The 15,686-nt window shown below is 39.4% G+C and overlaps 1 protein-coding gene across 1 annotated transcript; it reads left to right on the top strand.

The window, feature by feature from the left end:
* Positions 1–1,762: 1,762 nt before the first annotated feature.
* Positions 1,763–15,227, top strand: LOC103756374 (pancreatic triacylglycerol lipase). The gene is made up of 12 exons (XM_008922420.3): positions 1,763–1,811; positions 2,565–2,719; positions 3,169–3,294; positions 5,489–5,623; positions 6,654–6,762; positions 7,856–7,975; positions 8,207–8,326; positions 9,734–9,852; positions 10,961–11,090; positions 12,062–12,173; positions 13,816–13,983; positions 15,164–15,227. The coding sequence occupies exons 1-12, from the start codon at positions 1,763–1,765 to the stop codon at positions 15,225–15,227; spliced, it is 1,407 nt and encodes a 468-aa protein (XP_008920668.1).
* The last annotated feature ends 459 nt before the right edge of the window (positions 15,228–15,686 follow it).

Raw genomic sequence — 15,686 nt, 5'->3', positions numbered from 1 at the left:
CTTTTCCACCAGCTCTTAAACTAATGGGAAAGACTGTCCCCCCCCCATTTTGAACAAGTGTTAAAACTTGTCAGTGCACTAGGGCATGTACTGATTCTCCTATATCACTGGCATGAACATATTTACAAACTAAAATGCTACTCCAATTAAAGATGGGAGCACTAAGCTCTAAATCAGTATCAAAGTGATATTTTAGTACAAAATAAAATTTCACTACTGTTGAAAGAAACAAATTCCACTAGCACAGGTAATAGCAGTGTAACACCTATACACACAGCTGGTATCCATTTGGTCATTCCCAGAGGTGGAGATTAGGGAACATCAGCTCTGCAAACATAGATGGCCATAAAGCCATAAAGCAAAGCCAAGCTGACAAAGCTTTCTAAGTGGAGTTAGCTCAGGTCTCATTTCTTCCTGAGTTCACTTACAGCCTTCTCCTAAAAATAAACAGGTCCAAGGGGTTCCCAGGCCTAGTCCTGTTCATTTCTACAGGCTATTTATCACCTTTTATTTGATGTATCTAATTGAACAACCTACTGAGCTCTATAGTGTTCCTATATAAACCAGCCATGTCCCAATGTCTGGGGGAATTTTGTGTGTTATTTGTACAGCTTTCCAGTGTGTTTGCTCTCAGTTCATCCCTCAGAGAAGGGCTTTCTCAAAACTTGGGTTACACAGGTAGTATAGAAAGGATCCAAAGGGTCAGATAATTGTCCTTCTACATTTACTCATTTCAACAAAGAAATTAAGGTGATATCAGGAGAAGATAAGGCTCTTTCACTATGAAAAGAATATACCAACCAACCACTAAGAAGTTTTTCAAATTGAATTTGACAAATTGAGCTGATGTCAGGAATGGGGCACAAAAGACCCAGAAACACAGGAGAATTCCACACCTGAAGTCACTTGATGCAGGGCAAGGAAGGAGACATAAAAACAGTACGGCTCCCTACTAACTGTCCCAGTAGATCCCCAGTAGTCCCAACTACACAACACTAAAAATAACAGTCTTCTCAGCCAAGACAAAACACACAGATACATATAATTCTCTTTAATGTCCTGCTCCTGATGCATTGCTGCCTAGGAATTATCCTACCTCTGGAGCTCCAATCCTATTCCGGCCTCCAGCACACTAATTCAAGAAATCTATGTCCATGGGTTTTGGAGTTTTCAGAGAAACCAACCATTAAAGTTGTTTTTCAGTTTAGCTATAATCTATAATCTGAAATAAATATTCCTATCTTTCTAGGAACATTTCCAAGGATAAAGCAGACTATAAAAAGTGCTTGCAAAGTTTGCACATTACTGCATGGACCTTCGAGAGGCTGCATCGTAAGTAGTTCAGATTTGGGGTTTTTTTTACCTTGTCAGGTTTTTGACTTCTCACGACACCACATGAGAAGTATAACGGGGAATTACAGCTCACATTATGCTATTCCTCATGATAGTTCTAAAGTAGCTCCTCTACATCTGATTAGGGAAAAAAAGTGCAGCCTCAATAGGACAAAAATCACTCTGGATTTAAGCTATGCTTTAGTCTATTTATGACCCCCCAGTCTCTAGTGGAGCAAGCAAGCACAAAGCTGACTCACGCTTGTCTTGCGTACACAGCAGTCATAGACAGATGCTGCAGAGAAGACAGTCACAGCACCCTGTTCACCCTGAGAAAATTCAGCACCAGAAAGCTAAGTGTGCTTGCTAATCGAGTGGGTTAGCAAATCCCAGCTGCTTCTTTTTCTTCTTTCTTTTTCTACTGTTCTAGATGCTTGGAATTAGGATACTGGCCCTATTCCTTCTCAGTGCAGCAGAAGGTAAGCATTTAGGGATTAGTATTTATATTGCCTTCCTATGTTGCTGTATTTTGTGAGGTATTATTTTACAACATGGTGCTTTAACAGTTACTGATTGAGGTTACATGGCTCACTGTCCCATACAAGAATGGTGAGATGAATGCATGTGCACGTTGTCCTTCCTCTTCTCCACTCTGGAAATTCTAATCTAGGAATAAGCAAGAAATGCTGATGTTTCCTATGTCAGAACAAAGCTATTGCTCTACCATGCCTAGGGAATTATTTCTTGTACTCTTCTTAGTGATGGAAATGGAGAAAAAGCCAGGGGCGGGGAGTGGAGGCAGTCTAATGAGGCTATAGTTTTATATTCAGCAGAAGACACTGGCTTGTGTAGTGTGACTTCTTGTGTGCAGTCAGCTGTTCAGCACAGTCTCAATTTATTACTGATCATTTGCAATTCCTTGGCTTGGTGTTAGGAGAAACTCTTCAGTTGTCTTTGCTTTGGGAAAAGCAACATCTGGGGAAAGATACCCAAGGTATGAGAGAGGATACCACAGAGGAACTCCTCTGAAGACTTGGTTGATAAGCAAGAGGGCGGCTTCTTTCCTTACAGCAAACTGTAGCCTCTAAAGATCTAGGAGGGGGAAACTTCTGGTCTTTGCTTTCTGTTAAAAGGAATCAAGAGACCCCCAGAGAAGCGATGCTGTGAGTTCTGACTAACTGCTCCTCTTCTCTGCTCACTCGTGTATTATTGATCTGATCCTAATGCTACAGGCAAAGAAGTTTGCTATGAAAGGCTTGGATGCTTCACAGATGATGCGCCATGGTCTGGGACTATAGAAAGACCAATCTATAAGTTACCCTGGAAACCAGAAAGTATAGACATTCACTTCCTCCTGTACACAAAAGAAAATCCTACTGACTTTCAAGTAAGAACTGTTGCAGTTTAAACATTAGTAAATCACATGTAAAAATCGTGAATAAACACAGGCTTCAGCTGTGTTCCTGAAAAGTGTTAAAAATTCCACTTTGTTCAAGAGACAACCTCTTCCAGCTCCTTGGCAGAGTCCCCACTGAGAAGTACCTGGAAACTGAGCATCTTTGAGTATTTTTTTCCACAGACAAAATGAAAACACTTGAAAAGTAAAGTCTTTTCTGCTCTAAGATATGTGTCAAAGCCTGTTTGAATGGAAATACAGACCTTAAGCCATAGTCATGTGAATGCTTGCAGATGAGTTTAACATTGCATAACTTTTAAACACCTATACAGATAACCATAGTTCAGGTCTTTGCAATTTTGAAAAACTATTTACAAAAAGCAGATTTAAAGGTTTATTAATTTATTATCTACATTAATTTAATATCTGCATTCCTGTAGGAAGTCTCTGCAGTTGATAAGTCAACAATTGAGAACTCCAATTTTAACACGAGCAGGATGACCAGATTTATAGTACATGGATTTATAGACAATGGAGAAGAACACTGGCTGTCAGACATGTGCAAGGTATGTACCACAGGAACATCCTGTCCCTCTGAGGTACCTTAGTTTGCATTTATAAACACAATCCTAAAAATTGTCTGATTTCCCTGTTTCTAAACAATTTTTCTCATGATATTTGAAGTGATAAGAAAGGGGAAAAAGGTGACATTTTCAAATTGTTATTAACTTAAATATGTAGCTTTGCACCTTGAGGAAAAGCATGAGGCAAAATCTATAAGGTTCTTCTCTTTATTGAAGTAAGTGACAACAGGATTTGACTCCATAAGTGTCCTTTTTCTTGGTAAAAACAACACAAACCCTGGATAAAGATACTGCTTAGGATCTAGGATGATTCCAGAAATAACTGCAGACTCAGAGCTGCTGAATCCTGTTTTCCCCAGAGAAGGAACAGGTTTCTAGATGTGGAAGTTTATCACAAAGGCTTGGGCTGCCGTGTGGCTGTTGGGGGCTGTTTGGGCTGGCCATTATCAGGAGCAATAAGGCTGTAGAAATGATATCCAGAAGGGACCTCAAGGGGAGCATTTCAAACAAAGCTTTCAATCTAACACTTACTATGAACACTGAATGTAGTAAAGCACTCTGCTTTATTGATTTTTCTGCTAATTCCACGAATTATTTCTTAACCCTGTCCCCACACAAAGTGCAAATCCAGCTTGTGGTTTTCTCAAGTCCTTCAAACATGCTTATGTGGCAGCTGTAGCTAATGAAAGCTACTGGTCATACAGCACAGAGCAAAATCCCAGTTGGTGGCACTTGCATGATACGGTTTTCAAAAATCTATTAACATAACCACAATTTTTTAAAATTATGTGTTCCTATTTTACTTATGAGATCACTATCAGAAACAATGTGAAACTTAAATCAAGGTATTTCACACTTATTGCATCCCCATCACCTGCTTTTCTTTGATACTAGGTAAAAAGAAAAGAGATTAAATTTATTTGTCACTTTCTCTTGAAAAAAAAAATCTATGTTGATTATCACTTTATGAAAATTCACAAATGATTGTTGGATTTGTTAGTTAATAATTTAATTACAGTATTAGAAACATAGTGATGTTTTCACACTTTTCTCTCTCCCCCTTTCCCCTCTTAAAATAGAGGGTTTTTGCTAGAACTTCACAGTCAACAAGATAGCTCATAATTTCCTTCAGATAGTACCTTGAATCCATTTGATCAATTTTCACAAGGATGTAGAGGCTTGAGATAAATCCTTAATTTTTTTCTCCATGATGGTGGCCTATGTTTTATCACAACAGTCCAATTTATTTATATTTAGGAAAAATTTGGTCTCAGTGAATCTTTTTAAAAAAGAGTGGAGCAAATGGGATTGTGAATACATCAACCCTCCTATGTGTATCTGTTACTTACTTTCCTTCCCATTAAGCAATAATCCTATCTGCACATTGATTTTTATTACTTCTAACATGGTCACAGACACTTCAATTGCCTTTTTTATCCTTTGCCAGTTTTAACTGGTTTTGGATGCTTTATAATGTCTGAACACAAAGCAAAGAAGAATAACTATACATAAGCTTCTAAAGCAAAATACTTTTAGCCAAACAATCCAGCTCAGTGGAGGACAGTAAAGCTTCTCATTCTGTGGCAGACAATAAGGCGTCTGCCTGCATATCTGTCTATCTATCTATCTATCTATCTATCTATCTATCTATATCCAAAGAAAGTAATAAATTTGGAATGGATATTCAGGAACACCATCAGTCTATGCACCCTCTTATAAAAAGGCATTCTCTTTTTTAAAAATCTGTATCAGAAAAACACTGTTGATTTTTATAATCAAAAATGTAAGTTCCAATTCAATTTTAATTAAATAAGTATTTTTAAATCACTGAAGTGAATCAGTACATAAGTAGAGCTCTTAGTGTTACATACAAAGTTTGATTGAAAATAAAAATTAAAAGTAGCACTATTGATATTGTTTTCCCTTCTGTAAAAAATACTGCTATAGGCATTTGAAATGATTGTGGCCATTCCTACAGCACATCACCCTATTTCAGCATTGTGTGAGCACACACGCCACTGTGAGCAGGCACGACCACACCCACATGCTACAGGTTTGGTTCTTAAAAGGTTGTCATACAAGTTCACACAAAATATATGAGTTGAGCTGCAATAAGCAACACGACTCGATTCCGTATTGTATTTACCATGGGTTTTACTCTTGTTTTATGAAACAGAGGATGCTTACTGTGGAAGATGTGAACTGCATCTGTGTGAACTGGAAGAGAGGTGCAAGATGTCAGTACACCCAGGCATCAAACAACATCCGTGTCGTAGGCGCCGAAATCGCTTATTTTGTAGACGTTCTTATGGTAAGAGTATTCTGTGTACAAAGCTATAGCTATAACACTGATTTGAAAGAAATACGGTACTGGAACTTCCATGAATGTGGATGTAGCCAGCAGAAAACAGTCTTCTGCTCCACGATCATTTCAGTTGTGCTGAAACCAGACCTTTTCTTAAAAGAACTGTTCTAGACAACCTTGGGATAGGAATTTCAACAAGATATTCCCACAGTACAGCCAGGCAGAAATAATGGACACGGCAAACTGCTTCTTTATGGAGACAGAACCTACCAAAACCTACTAAAGAGCTCGTAAGAATGCCAGAAAATAAGCTGCCAGTCAGCAGAGGCTGGAGGACAACTACTCTCAGGGAGCAACAGTGGCTGGGGACAAGCAGGACCCACCAGGGAAAGCCACGGCGGACAGTACCCAACTCCACAGAGGTGCCCCATGCCCACTTTTGTAGGCAGCTTCACATGGGAAGTGATGCTTGGTTTGAAGCCTTCTTTTAATCTAATTGCTTTCAACACACATTTCCCACAAAATAACTATAAATTACTAAAAACAGAGAGCATGCTGGGTCTAGGAGTGCTCTGACCCGTGTCTCACTCTCTACATCTGCATTGCAGCTCCTGAGTTACTGTCCAAAAAGGCTGAGGGTATCTCTCCTCTCATGTTCTCCCCCAGCTGCATGTGGTGCCCAACCTCTCAGGTGCAACTCAGAGTTCCTGCCTGGCTGACTCTCGTAAGCCAGATAAGCATTCTGTGAATCTTAACAGGCCCAGAATGTGACACAGGTACAGTGCCTCTCAGAACAGAACTGTCTGGAGCTGTAACAGCCTCCAAAGGCAGGGAGCACCTGAATAAGGAGTTTTGAAAAATCTATGTATTGAACATAAGTAACTATACAGGCAAACAGATGCTGAAATCCTATAAGAGTTCCTTATAGGAGAGGAGTCAGTGGTCCAATTAGAACTAGTTTTTCAACCCCTTTTTAGTCTTCCCTATTGCTGATGAAAAGAGATGTAGCAATTTTTCTTTGTTGTTGTTTTCCCAGGACGAATACGGATACTCTCCGGCTGATGTCCACATAATCGGGCACAGCCTTGGAGCACATGCTGCTGGTGAGGCTGGCAGGAGGAGGCCAGGGATTGGAAGAATAACTGGTAAGTCAGTGACTTCAGCCACCAAACAAAACATTGCTGCTCATTTCCTCTTCTGGTTTTATCCATGGGCTGCAGGGTAGTCAAAGTAATTTGAGTATTACAGAACTCAGCCTCTTATGGTACACCAAGGAGCCGTGCCCTGATAAGCATGGGAAAACAGTCAGCATGATGATTATTTTGCTTGCACATGTGTTACACAGCAAAGGAAATTTTCTAACATGTTCAGCCCTTCCAGAGGTAAAGCTATGGGTTTGATCTCCTTATTCATCACACGGGCAGCACCAAGAGCGTTGTGCATTAAGCAGAGTGACCTTTCATGCATAAAAGACAATTTTGGATATTATTAACACAACCCTTTTCAATTGGTTACTTTTCCTCAGGGATTTCAGGCTTGGTGAACCTTGGACTAATAGTCTACAAAAGTCAGTTTAAAAGCAAACCCTAATGTGTTGCCCAGGGACAAGAAGAGATGCAACTATAAGTTGGCAAAAACTGTGTAATTTGCAAGACTTTACAAGCTCCTGAAATTGCTGCAGTAATGTGGGAAGCAAATCAATTCTATTTTCTGCTAGGCTCAAAAGCCAAGATCGTCATTTCAAAACAAGATGTTTTTCCCAAAATCTGACTGGAGCCAGAAGTAGGCAGGCAGGTTTCAACACCTTCAAACACACGGGGTGCTATCAGCTGAAATTCCTCTTTGAGTACTCTCAAGCAAGGTGGGCTAGAAACCACATGAGTTATATGGGATGCAGACACAGCAACCTCAGTCTGAACATTATTAAAGGGAAGTTCAATTAAATTTAAAAAAAAAAAAAGTTATTTCCAAGGGTTGGGATTCAATATTGGTGTAAATATATAAATTAGTAAAATTTAATAGGTTTCACAAAAGTAACCTCTTTGACTTCCTGGAAGAAAAGCCACTTGGTAAGAGAGAGCACACATCATCATTTCATTAATGCCTATATTACCTAGTATGAGGAACCCAAGGCAACTGTATATTGATAGTCATTATATATAATCAATCAGTGTTATGTGAAATGATTCTACATCTACTTCTCTTTATCTATACATAATGCTAGTCATTTTCATTCAGGACTGGACCCTGCTCAACCTTATTTTCAAGGCACTCCAACTGAAGTCAGACTGGATAAATCTGATGCAGACTTTGTTGACATTATCCATACAGACTCAGCTCCCACAATCCCCAACTTAGGTGAGTATTCATATCTACTGTATTAATACTGAATTATTTATGCCCTATGGCACTTAAGTAGTCAATTGTTCATCAAGACTCTGTTGTGCTGTCACAGACACAGAACGAATACACCATACTGGTCACTAACAGCTCCTAAAACACCATGCACAGACAAACTTGAAGCCAGCAGCTACAGGTATGAGACAATGTTAATTTAAAGCATGCTTACCAATGTTTTAAATGCTTCAGGTTTTGGCATAAGACCAGCAATAGGACATATTGACTTTTATCCAAATGGAGGAGAGGAAATGCCAGGGTGTGGGAAGAACGCTGTCTCACAGATTGTAGATCTCGATGGTATTTGGGAAGGTACGTATGTTGATTCCATTATAAATTCATGGGTATGTCACCTGTCACGGTGTAGCCACTTTCTCTAATTCAGGTGTTTTGCATTAGCTCTTGGTGTGTCCACCAGCAATGGCAGCTGCAGAGCACAGCAAAACTATTAATAGGCTCAAAACACCCAATTTTTCAGAGCTCATTAAAAAATAAACAAGACAAAGGGTTTGCCTTTGCAAAATATGTCTCCTCTAAAGTATCTAATAGCAGAAACAAAAGTTACTGGAACTGTGCCAAGAAATTTAGAAGGGCCTGTAGCACACATTGCACTTTGTGTCTAGTTGCTCAGCAGCAGCACTGATGGAGCAGGGCAAGGATGTTCACAGCTGCTCCTGTTAGTGTATCTTCAGCTGAAATTCTTCTTCTGAGATAGAACAATTAATGTAACTCTTTTTTAAGTTACTGATTACAATCCGAGTTGCCCTGATGTTATCGCGTCTACTTTTAGCCAGCTAAAAAAAGATTGGCACATAGCTGCTCAATTACACTGTTCTTTGTTGTTTTATATGGCTCTAATAAAATCTCTGAGTATTACAAAATTTCTGTCTATCTACTTAAATTGTACATTATGTTAAAAAAAAAAAACAAAAAAAACCCAGAGGATTTCTGCTGTGGAGATTTTTCAGTATATTATCTAAGGTCTTTCTTATACTACTGCAAACACCTTAAACTCTGGGAATCCATGAACTGATTTGTGATAACTAGCCTTTTACTCCATCTTTTATTAAATGCAGCTGGAGGCATTACTTTTTCTTTCTCCTTTTTTTTTTTTTGGATAGAGTAAACTTGTTATTAATAGTGGGGAATTAAAGCACAAAGAAATAACTGCACTGTATATGATCTTCTTTTTAACCTAAAGATAGGAAAGTAAAGGCAACACAAAGAAAAATAATATATTCATTATTTTAATCCTAAGAGTCTCCTTTCTTACGCACCCCCAAATAATAATTTTGTTTTGAAGTCCTCAGCTGAGGCAAATCAGCATTGCCTTAGGAAGTTCACTGTTAAATACTTTTCATTTGGTTTTCTTTTGTTATGGTAATGCAACTGTTGCCTCATGCAGTTCTCATTTCTATTTAAACTCGGTCAGATTGCACAAATGAGTGGGTTTTGGGGGGCAGGGGCTGCACTGAGCTGCACAGTCTCCACAAAGCATTTCAAGTTTGCATTTTATACCTGTTGAGTCAGTGACATTCCTTAGGGCATCAATTCCCCAAAAGTAAGTTAGTTTCCAACTTTAGGTTTGATGCTCCAAGAACTGTGTTAAGGCTTTTGAGCAGGAGTGATGCACCCCAATCACAGGGCAAGGGCTGTGCTGATCTCTTTCCTAGAAGGGTAACAGAAAGGAAGAACTAACCTGGAAGCATCTCTTCACAGGAACCCGGGACTTTGTGGCTTGCAATCATTTGCGGAGTTACAAGTATTACTTGGACAGCATCATCTACCCTAATGGCTTTTTAGGCTATCCTTGTGCTTCATATGATCTTTTTCAATCAGTAAGTATCTCTCAGAACTTCATGATGCACCTTATTGAAAATAGTGGCTCTTATCTGTGCATCTGAAATTCAATGTATTTATGCTAGCTTGCATCCAATGAATGTATCTGTAAGAGGAGTCAGACATCCAAAAGTATTACAGCTTGTGCAGATGACACAGGTGAAAGTAGGAGAAGGCAGTAGCAGAACAGGGGCATATCTAGTTTGGTGCTGGTGTGGCAGCCCTGAAGTACTACTGGAGCCTGTGTGGCTTCCCCAGGCCTGCTCCTCTGCATTGAACTGGGGAAGAGGCAAAGAGAACAGGCTGTCCCTGTAATGGCCAAATGTATTTATCAAGAGCAAGGACTGTGATCCCATACTGTAGCAGGCAAGCTTTCAAACACAGCTTAGGTTTCTTGGGTTTAGAACAAGAAGTAAAATAATATGTGATAACCTGTAGTCCTTTGGTGACTGAAGATGGCTCCAGGGACAAAGCAATGCTTTATGGACCAAGGTCAGGAAGCCCTTCCCTGTCCCAGACTGGGAGACAAAGAATTACAGTCTAAGAGCAGCAGGAAGGTGACAGGCTCATCATACCCTACAAGCAGCACAGACAGAGGTATAAACTTGCACAGCGCTTAGATCAACCTTTACACATTCTAGCGGGTAATAGAGATCACACTTCTCAGATTGCTTTGGGAGAAGGTGACTACCTGCTTCTGTCACCATACTAGAAAGCTGCTTTCATGATAAAAGCAAGGTTTGTTTTCAAGACAAAGCCTCCCTTGACCCAACCTGAAGCTATAAGGAGACATCCTTCTTTCTCATCAGTTGCTGGGAAGGACACCTCTCTTCCCTGCTCCAGTTCAAGACTACTCAAGATTGGCACTGATGTGGTTGGATTGAACTAAATGGCCCAAGAAGCAGCACAGAGCCCTGAAAAATCAGAGCCTCTGAGAAAGCTGGCTAGCTCCCATGATCCTTCTCAAGTCATAGAAAGGGTTACTTGAAATCTGTTGCTGTGATACAGGGCCAGTTAGGTGGGTATATTAAAAATATGTCCTGCGACTAATTTTTTGTTCTTGGCTGGCTGGATAATGTTATTAATAGATATATTTGTTTTCACTAGGGAAAATGTTTTCCATGCCCAGAAGAAGGATGCCCAAATATGGGTCACTATGCAGATAAATTCAAAGGGAAAATTACAGAGGACTTTCTCAAATTTTACCTGAATACTGGAGAGGCCAGGGATTTTCCTCGTGAGTTTTGATTCCTTCCATTGCTACCTACTCCTTGTAAAAAAATTTTTAATTTTCCTGCTTTACAATCAATTTTAACAGATGAACAGGTCTCAACATAGTGCAAGGGCTGTTCAGTTCTTCATGCTTTTTCCTGTTTTGCTCCAACACTACTGCCCAGTTTGGAGCCCTCCAGTACAAGAAAGCTGTTAGCAAACTACAGAGTCTAGTGAAGATCACTGACATGTTTAGTGGATTGCACTACAAGGTGCAAGGAGAGGAAAGGATAGGCAATGCACGCAAGTTGCAGCAAGGGAATTTCTTATTAAGTAGTATGAAAATCACAGTCACAATGACAATGGCTAAAGGCGGGAAGAGGGGTCCAGAGAAGCTGGGAAATCTCTACCTTTTAGATGTTCAAAACTCCATTTGACAAAGGCCAAGAGCAAGCCAATCACAGCTGGCCTGGTTTCAGAACTGGATGGACCAAATGAACCTCATTTACAACCTTAGTTATCCTAAATGTCAGCTCTCAAAACACAGTTCTTCCTTCACCTTTGTAAACACAATCACAATCTTCTCAAGCTGCTTTTGCTTATTGCACACTGAAAGAAATCACCCGCCCAAAAAATTATTTTCCTTTAGCTTCAGGATTCTTTTACTGCTTAGATTCTGTATTGATTCCTAACATGGCCTTCTTTCCAACGTCACTGTGTATGAAATCCTTAAAAATGCTGAAATCTATATTGTATTTACTATGGTAGGGACCAGTTTTCTCTTTTTTCTTTTCCAGAAAGTAACACAAATGTCTACCATTTCTGATGTTGATCTCATTAGGACATAATGACATACCTGACTCATTGGTGTTTTGTATCTTCTGCTTTCAACTACTGTGTACAGACAGGAAAAAACAGACAAAATGCCAGCATTTGATATTTTAGAGACTGTTTCTCCCTGGGTACAGCCTAACTTACTGTATTTCTTCTGTATAGTTTGGAGGTACAAAGTAACTGTGACCCTCTCTGGAAAGAGTAAAGTAAATGGATATGTAAATGTTGCCCTGTATGGCAGTGATGGGAACACAAAGCAGCACCAGGTCACCAAGTAAGTTAATTGTTCAACAGAAAAGAAACTTCTCTTCTAGAATATTTAATTCATATTTTTAATTAATAATTCTGTTTAAATTGATGTTTTTTTAGTGATCAAATTCTATCACTGATGTAAATGTAGCAATAGTTCACTCACTCTGGGTTTACACTTGAAGGGAAAAGGTTAAAATGCAGGATTTTAAAATGCCAGAATTTGGTGTTGCTTGCTTGCTGTTCCACAAAGGACTTGCTGGACCTGCAATAGGAGAGTTCTGATCTTTTTGTCTTTCACAGGCTTGTAAAATGTTGCCACAGTTGCTTTCAGCTAAAGTTACCTTATGATTTACTATACAAAAAAATCTACTTTTTGTTGCTCATATCTTTCCTGCTTACACTGAAGCTGCTTCCTTGCCTCTTGTGGTTTTTGTTTATTTGCATTTTTCTTGTTTGCTTCAACTAAAATATTTGAAATTATGAAAAATACGGAGAAGGCATTTTGATGTGAGGTTTGGGTTTAATTCTTTGCTTTTTTTACTTATAACTATGTCACTTCCACTTTTCCAAGGACTTCACATCCTCATGCCAGCAGAAGGTGTGTGCTATGAGCTGATCCCAGTTCACATGCATCTGTGCATTCACCTGAGATGAATCTGGCAGACCTGGCAGTATGGGATGCACTCCAGCCCTCTCTAGCTTTGTAGGACCTGTTTCAATACAGTTGCTGGATGTGAAGTTCTTTTCTTCTCCAGCAAAACTTGCTGTATCCTACCAGGCACCACTGTGGATCCAACAGAGGAACAAAAAGGCAGACGGATTTTGTCCTGTCTCTCATTACTTCCACTACCATAAGTCTTTTAATATGGAGGGGAGTAAACATTCTCCTCTGCAGGCAGATGCAGGAGCGAGTACAAAGCTAGGGGGAGGAATGAAAGTCCTGTCTTTCTCATGAAGCTTGATAAAACTATAGAGGTTTCTTCTGGGTGATTCATTCAAATGTCTGCTGACAGGGGTAAATTTAAGAAAATAGAGTGTGGGTCTGAGAGACAGCAAAGAAAAGGATTGGAGAAGTATTGGCTAATGTTCAGTGAGATGCAGTAGCTGAAGCCTTCACCAGTCTCAAACTGCTGTCATTTAGAATTTGCTCTGTTGGTGCGATATGAAGCAAGTAGTCAGATTATAAACCAGGGATACCAGGAAGACATGGCCATGTTACTTGGCCACAGTGTGGGAATCTCTGCTAGACAGCCAGGCTGAGCAGCTAGTAGATAAACCTTCTGCCCATCCAAAACAAACCCAACATCTGTATCATATAAATTAACTAACATTAAATGAAAATTTCATCTATATGCAAAAAAATCCCTTCCCTGCATAAGCAACAGGGAGCAAACTCTACCACCTCCACAGGGATTATCCTCTAACTGAGTCCTCACTGTGAGGTGTGACTGCAGCATATCAGGCCTACCTGCCTCTGAAAAACACTGATTTGGGATGAATTAAGTTGGAAAATTAGCAGTAATGTTGTTACCATATTATATGATAAATATTGTCTCTCTGTTAATTCTCTACTCATTTGATACCACAGCCAGGCCAATGAGAGGACTGGTAATTAATAGTAGATGCTGGCATGCCTCACATCCATAAAATGTTGTTTTTCACAGGGGAACTCTCAAACCAGACAACACTTACACAGCCTACATCGACGCAGAAGTTAATGTTGGAAAAGTTACAAAGGTTAAATTTCTTTGGAACAACAACTGGATTAATCCAACTTTGCCTAAATTAGGAGCTTCAACTATCACAGTAGAATCTGGACAAAATGGAACACAGTAAGTATATCCATTGGGAAAATCTTGAAAGTTACTTGAGAAGATAGGTGACAAAATTGTGAGTGGATTGAAAGCCTTTTCACAACTAAAGCTATTCAAAGCATTAAAAGAAAAAGACCCTCAAGAAAACCTTTTATTTCCTTCTTTTCAAGACACTGTTGATCCATAGTTTGATTCACTACTACTTCAAGTCTTGACCTTAAATAACTCGAAAGAAAAACTTAAAATCTTTCCAGGCTTTAGAAGAGCAAGTTTCCTGTATAACTCTTTGGGTGAGAAAAATTAGTGCTGGCTGGATTGTCAGCATCACTCTTGCCAAGCTCCACAAGAACTGCTTGTTTTTGTGTCAGATTCACAGTCAGCTGGGACCAGCAGAAGTATTCCATTGATATGGATGATCCTTGAGGTCATGATTGACAAAAGAGGATGGTGACAATAAGCCTTCCAATGAGGACTAGTACTTAGAGCCTGCACTTAAAGCCTCTCTATAAAATTGAAGTAAAGAGGCTAAAAGCGATTGCTCTAGACTTCATGGAATATGGCTTGATGTTCAGATTACAGAGGTAGGATTTACTGATCCATTTTTTTCCTGGACTTTTAGTAATTAAGTCCCTCATTTGCTTATTTTATTTTATCCACCCCATGAATTGGTATCTAGAACAGGAGGTACAGTGTAAGTTTTAGATCCATATACAAATGCACAGTTAAAATTCCATCACTTAAAAGACAACATGGGAGATGAAAACAATTTCAAGCAAAGGGAAGTGATTACGGCACCACTTTAACTTACCTTAAAGCAGAGATTCTAGGTCCAGTTTAGTCTCTGTTCACCACACCAAAGCACATCACTGATGAAGTGTATTCCTGTAGATAGGAACTCACTTTTCTACTGACTCATGGCCTCTGTACAAGTAGTTGTGGTCATCTACATAGTGATGGTAGCACAAAATCTGGAAAAGAAAAAGAAACTAAAATTAAAGGAAGGCAGGCAGTAGAGTAGAATGGACACAGTCTATCAGTGCTTTCCCCAGCAGTAATATTTCAAACTTAGATGCTCAACATTTGTTCTGTCCATTCGTGTCACATGACAAATCAGGCTGACTTACATTAAAACAAATCCATTTGTATAATCTCAAGAAATGTTGACAACTCAAGGTGCTTGCATTTATTTCTTCTTCAGATACCATTTCTGTGGGTCCGAGAGCGTGAGAGAAGATGTTCTGCAAACTCTTACTTCTTGCTAACAGCACATAACCTTGCTATCAATAAAAGCTACTCATGCAGAAAACACTGGAGTCTGCAGTCGTATACTGATGATATGTGGGGGTAATTTTGTTTGTTTGGGGGTTTTTATTTGTTTGTTTTGGCTTTGGGGGTTTTTTGGTTGCTGTTGGTTGTTTGGGGGTTTTTTGTTGTTGTTTTGTTTGTCTGTTTGGGTTTTTTGGTTGTTTTGTTTTGGTTTGGGGTTTTTTTTGCTAGTTTGGGAGGCAGAGGTTAAGTCTATGGATATCTCTCTATAGATAGAATTTTTTTAATAGCTTTAGGAGAGAATGAGCCAAAACCAGTTGTGTTCCCCTGCTTTCAGCCTGTTTTGAAATAATTTCAAACCAGAGGAGGAAAGGGGGCAGGTGACAGAATCTGGATAGTGGCTCCTGGGCAGTACCAAAAGAAAGCAGATCTGCTTTGTGAGTAGGAGGAGTGGA

The sequence above is a fragment of the Manacus vitellinus genome, unplaced genomic scaffold, assembly GCF_001715985.3.
Source record: "Manacus vitellinus isolate BGI_N305 unplaced genomic scaffold, ASM171598v3 scaffold_40_pilon, whole genome shotgun sequence".
NCBI classification, from domain to species: Eukaryota; Metazoa; Chordata; class Aves; order Passeriformes; family Pipridae; genus Manacus; species Manacus vitellinus.
Note: the sequence above shows the minus strand (reverse complement) of the source record. Positions and strands in the feature narration are given on the sequence as shown.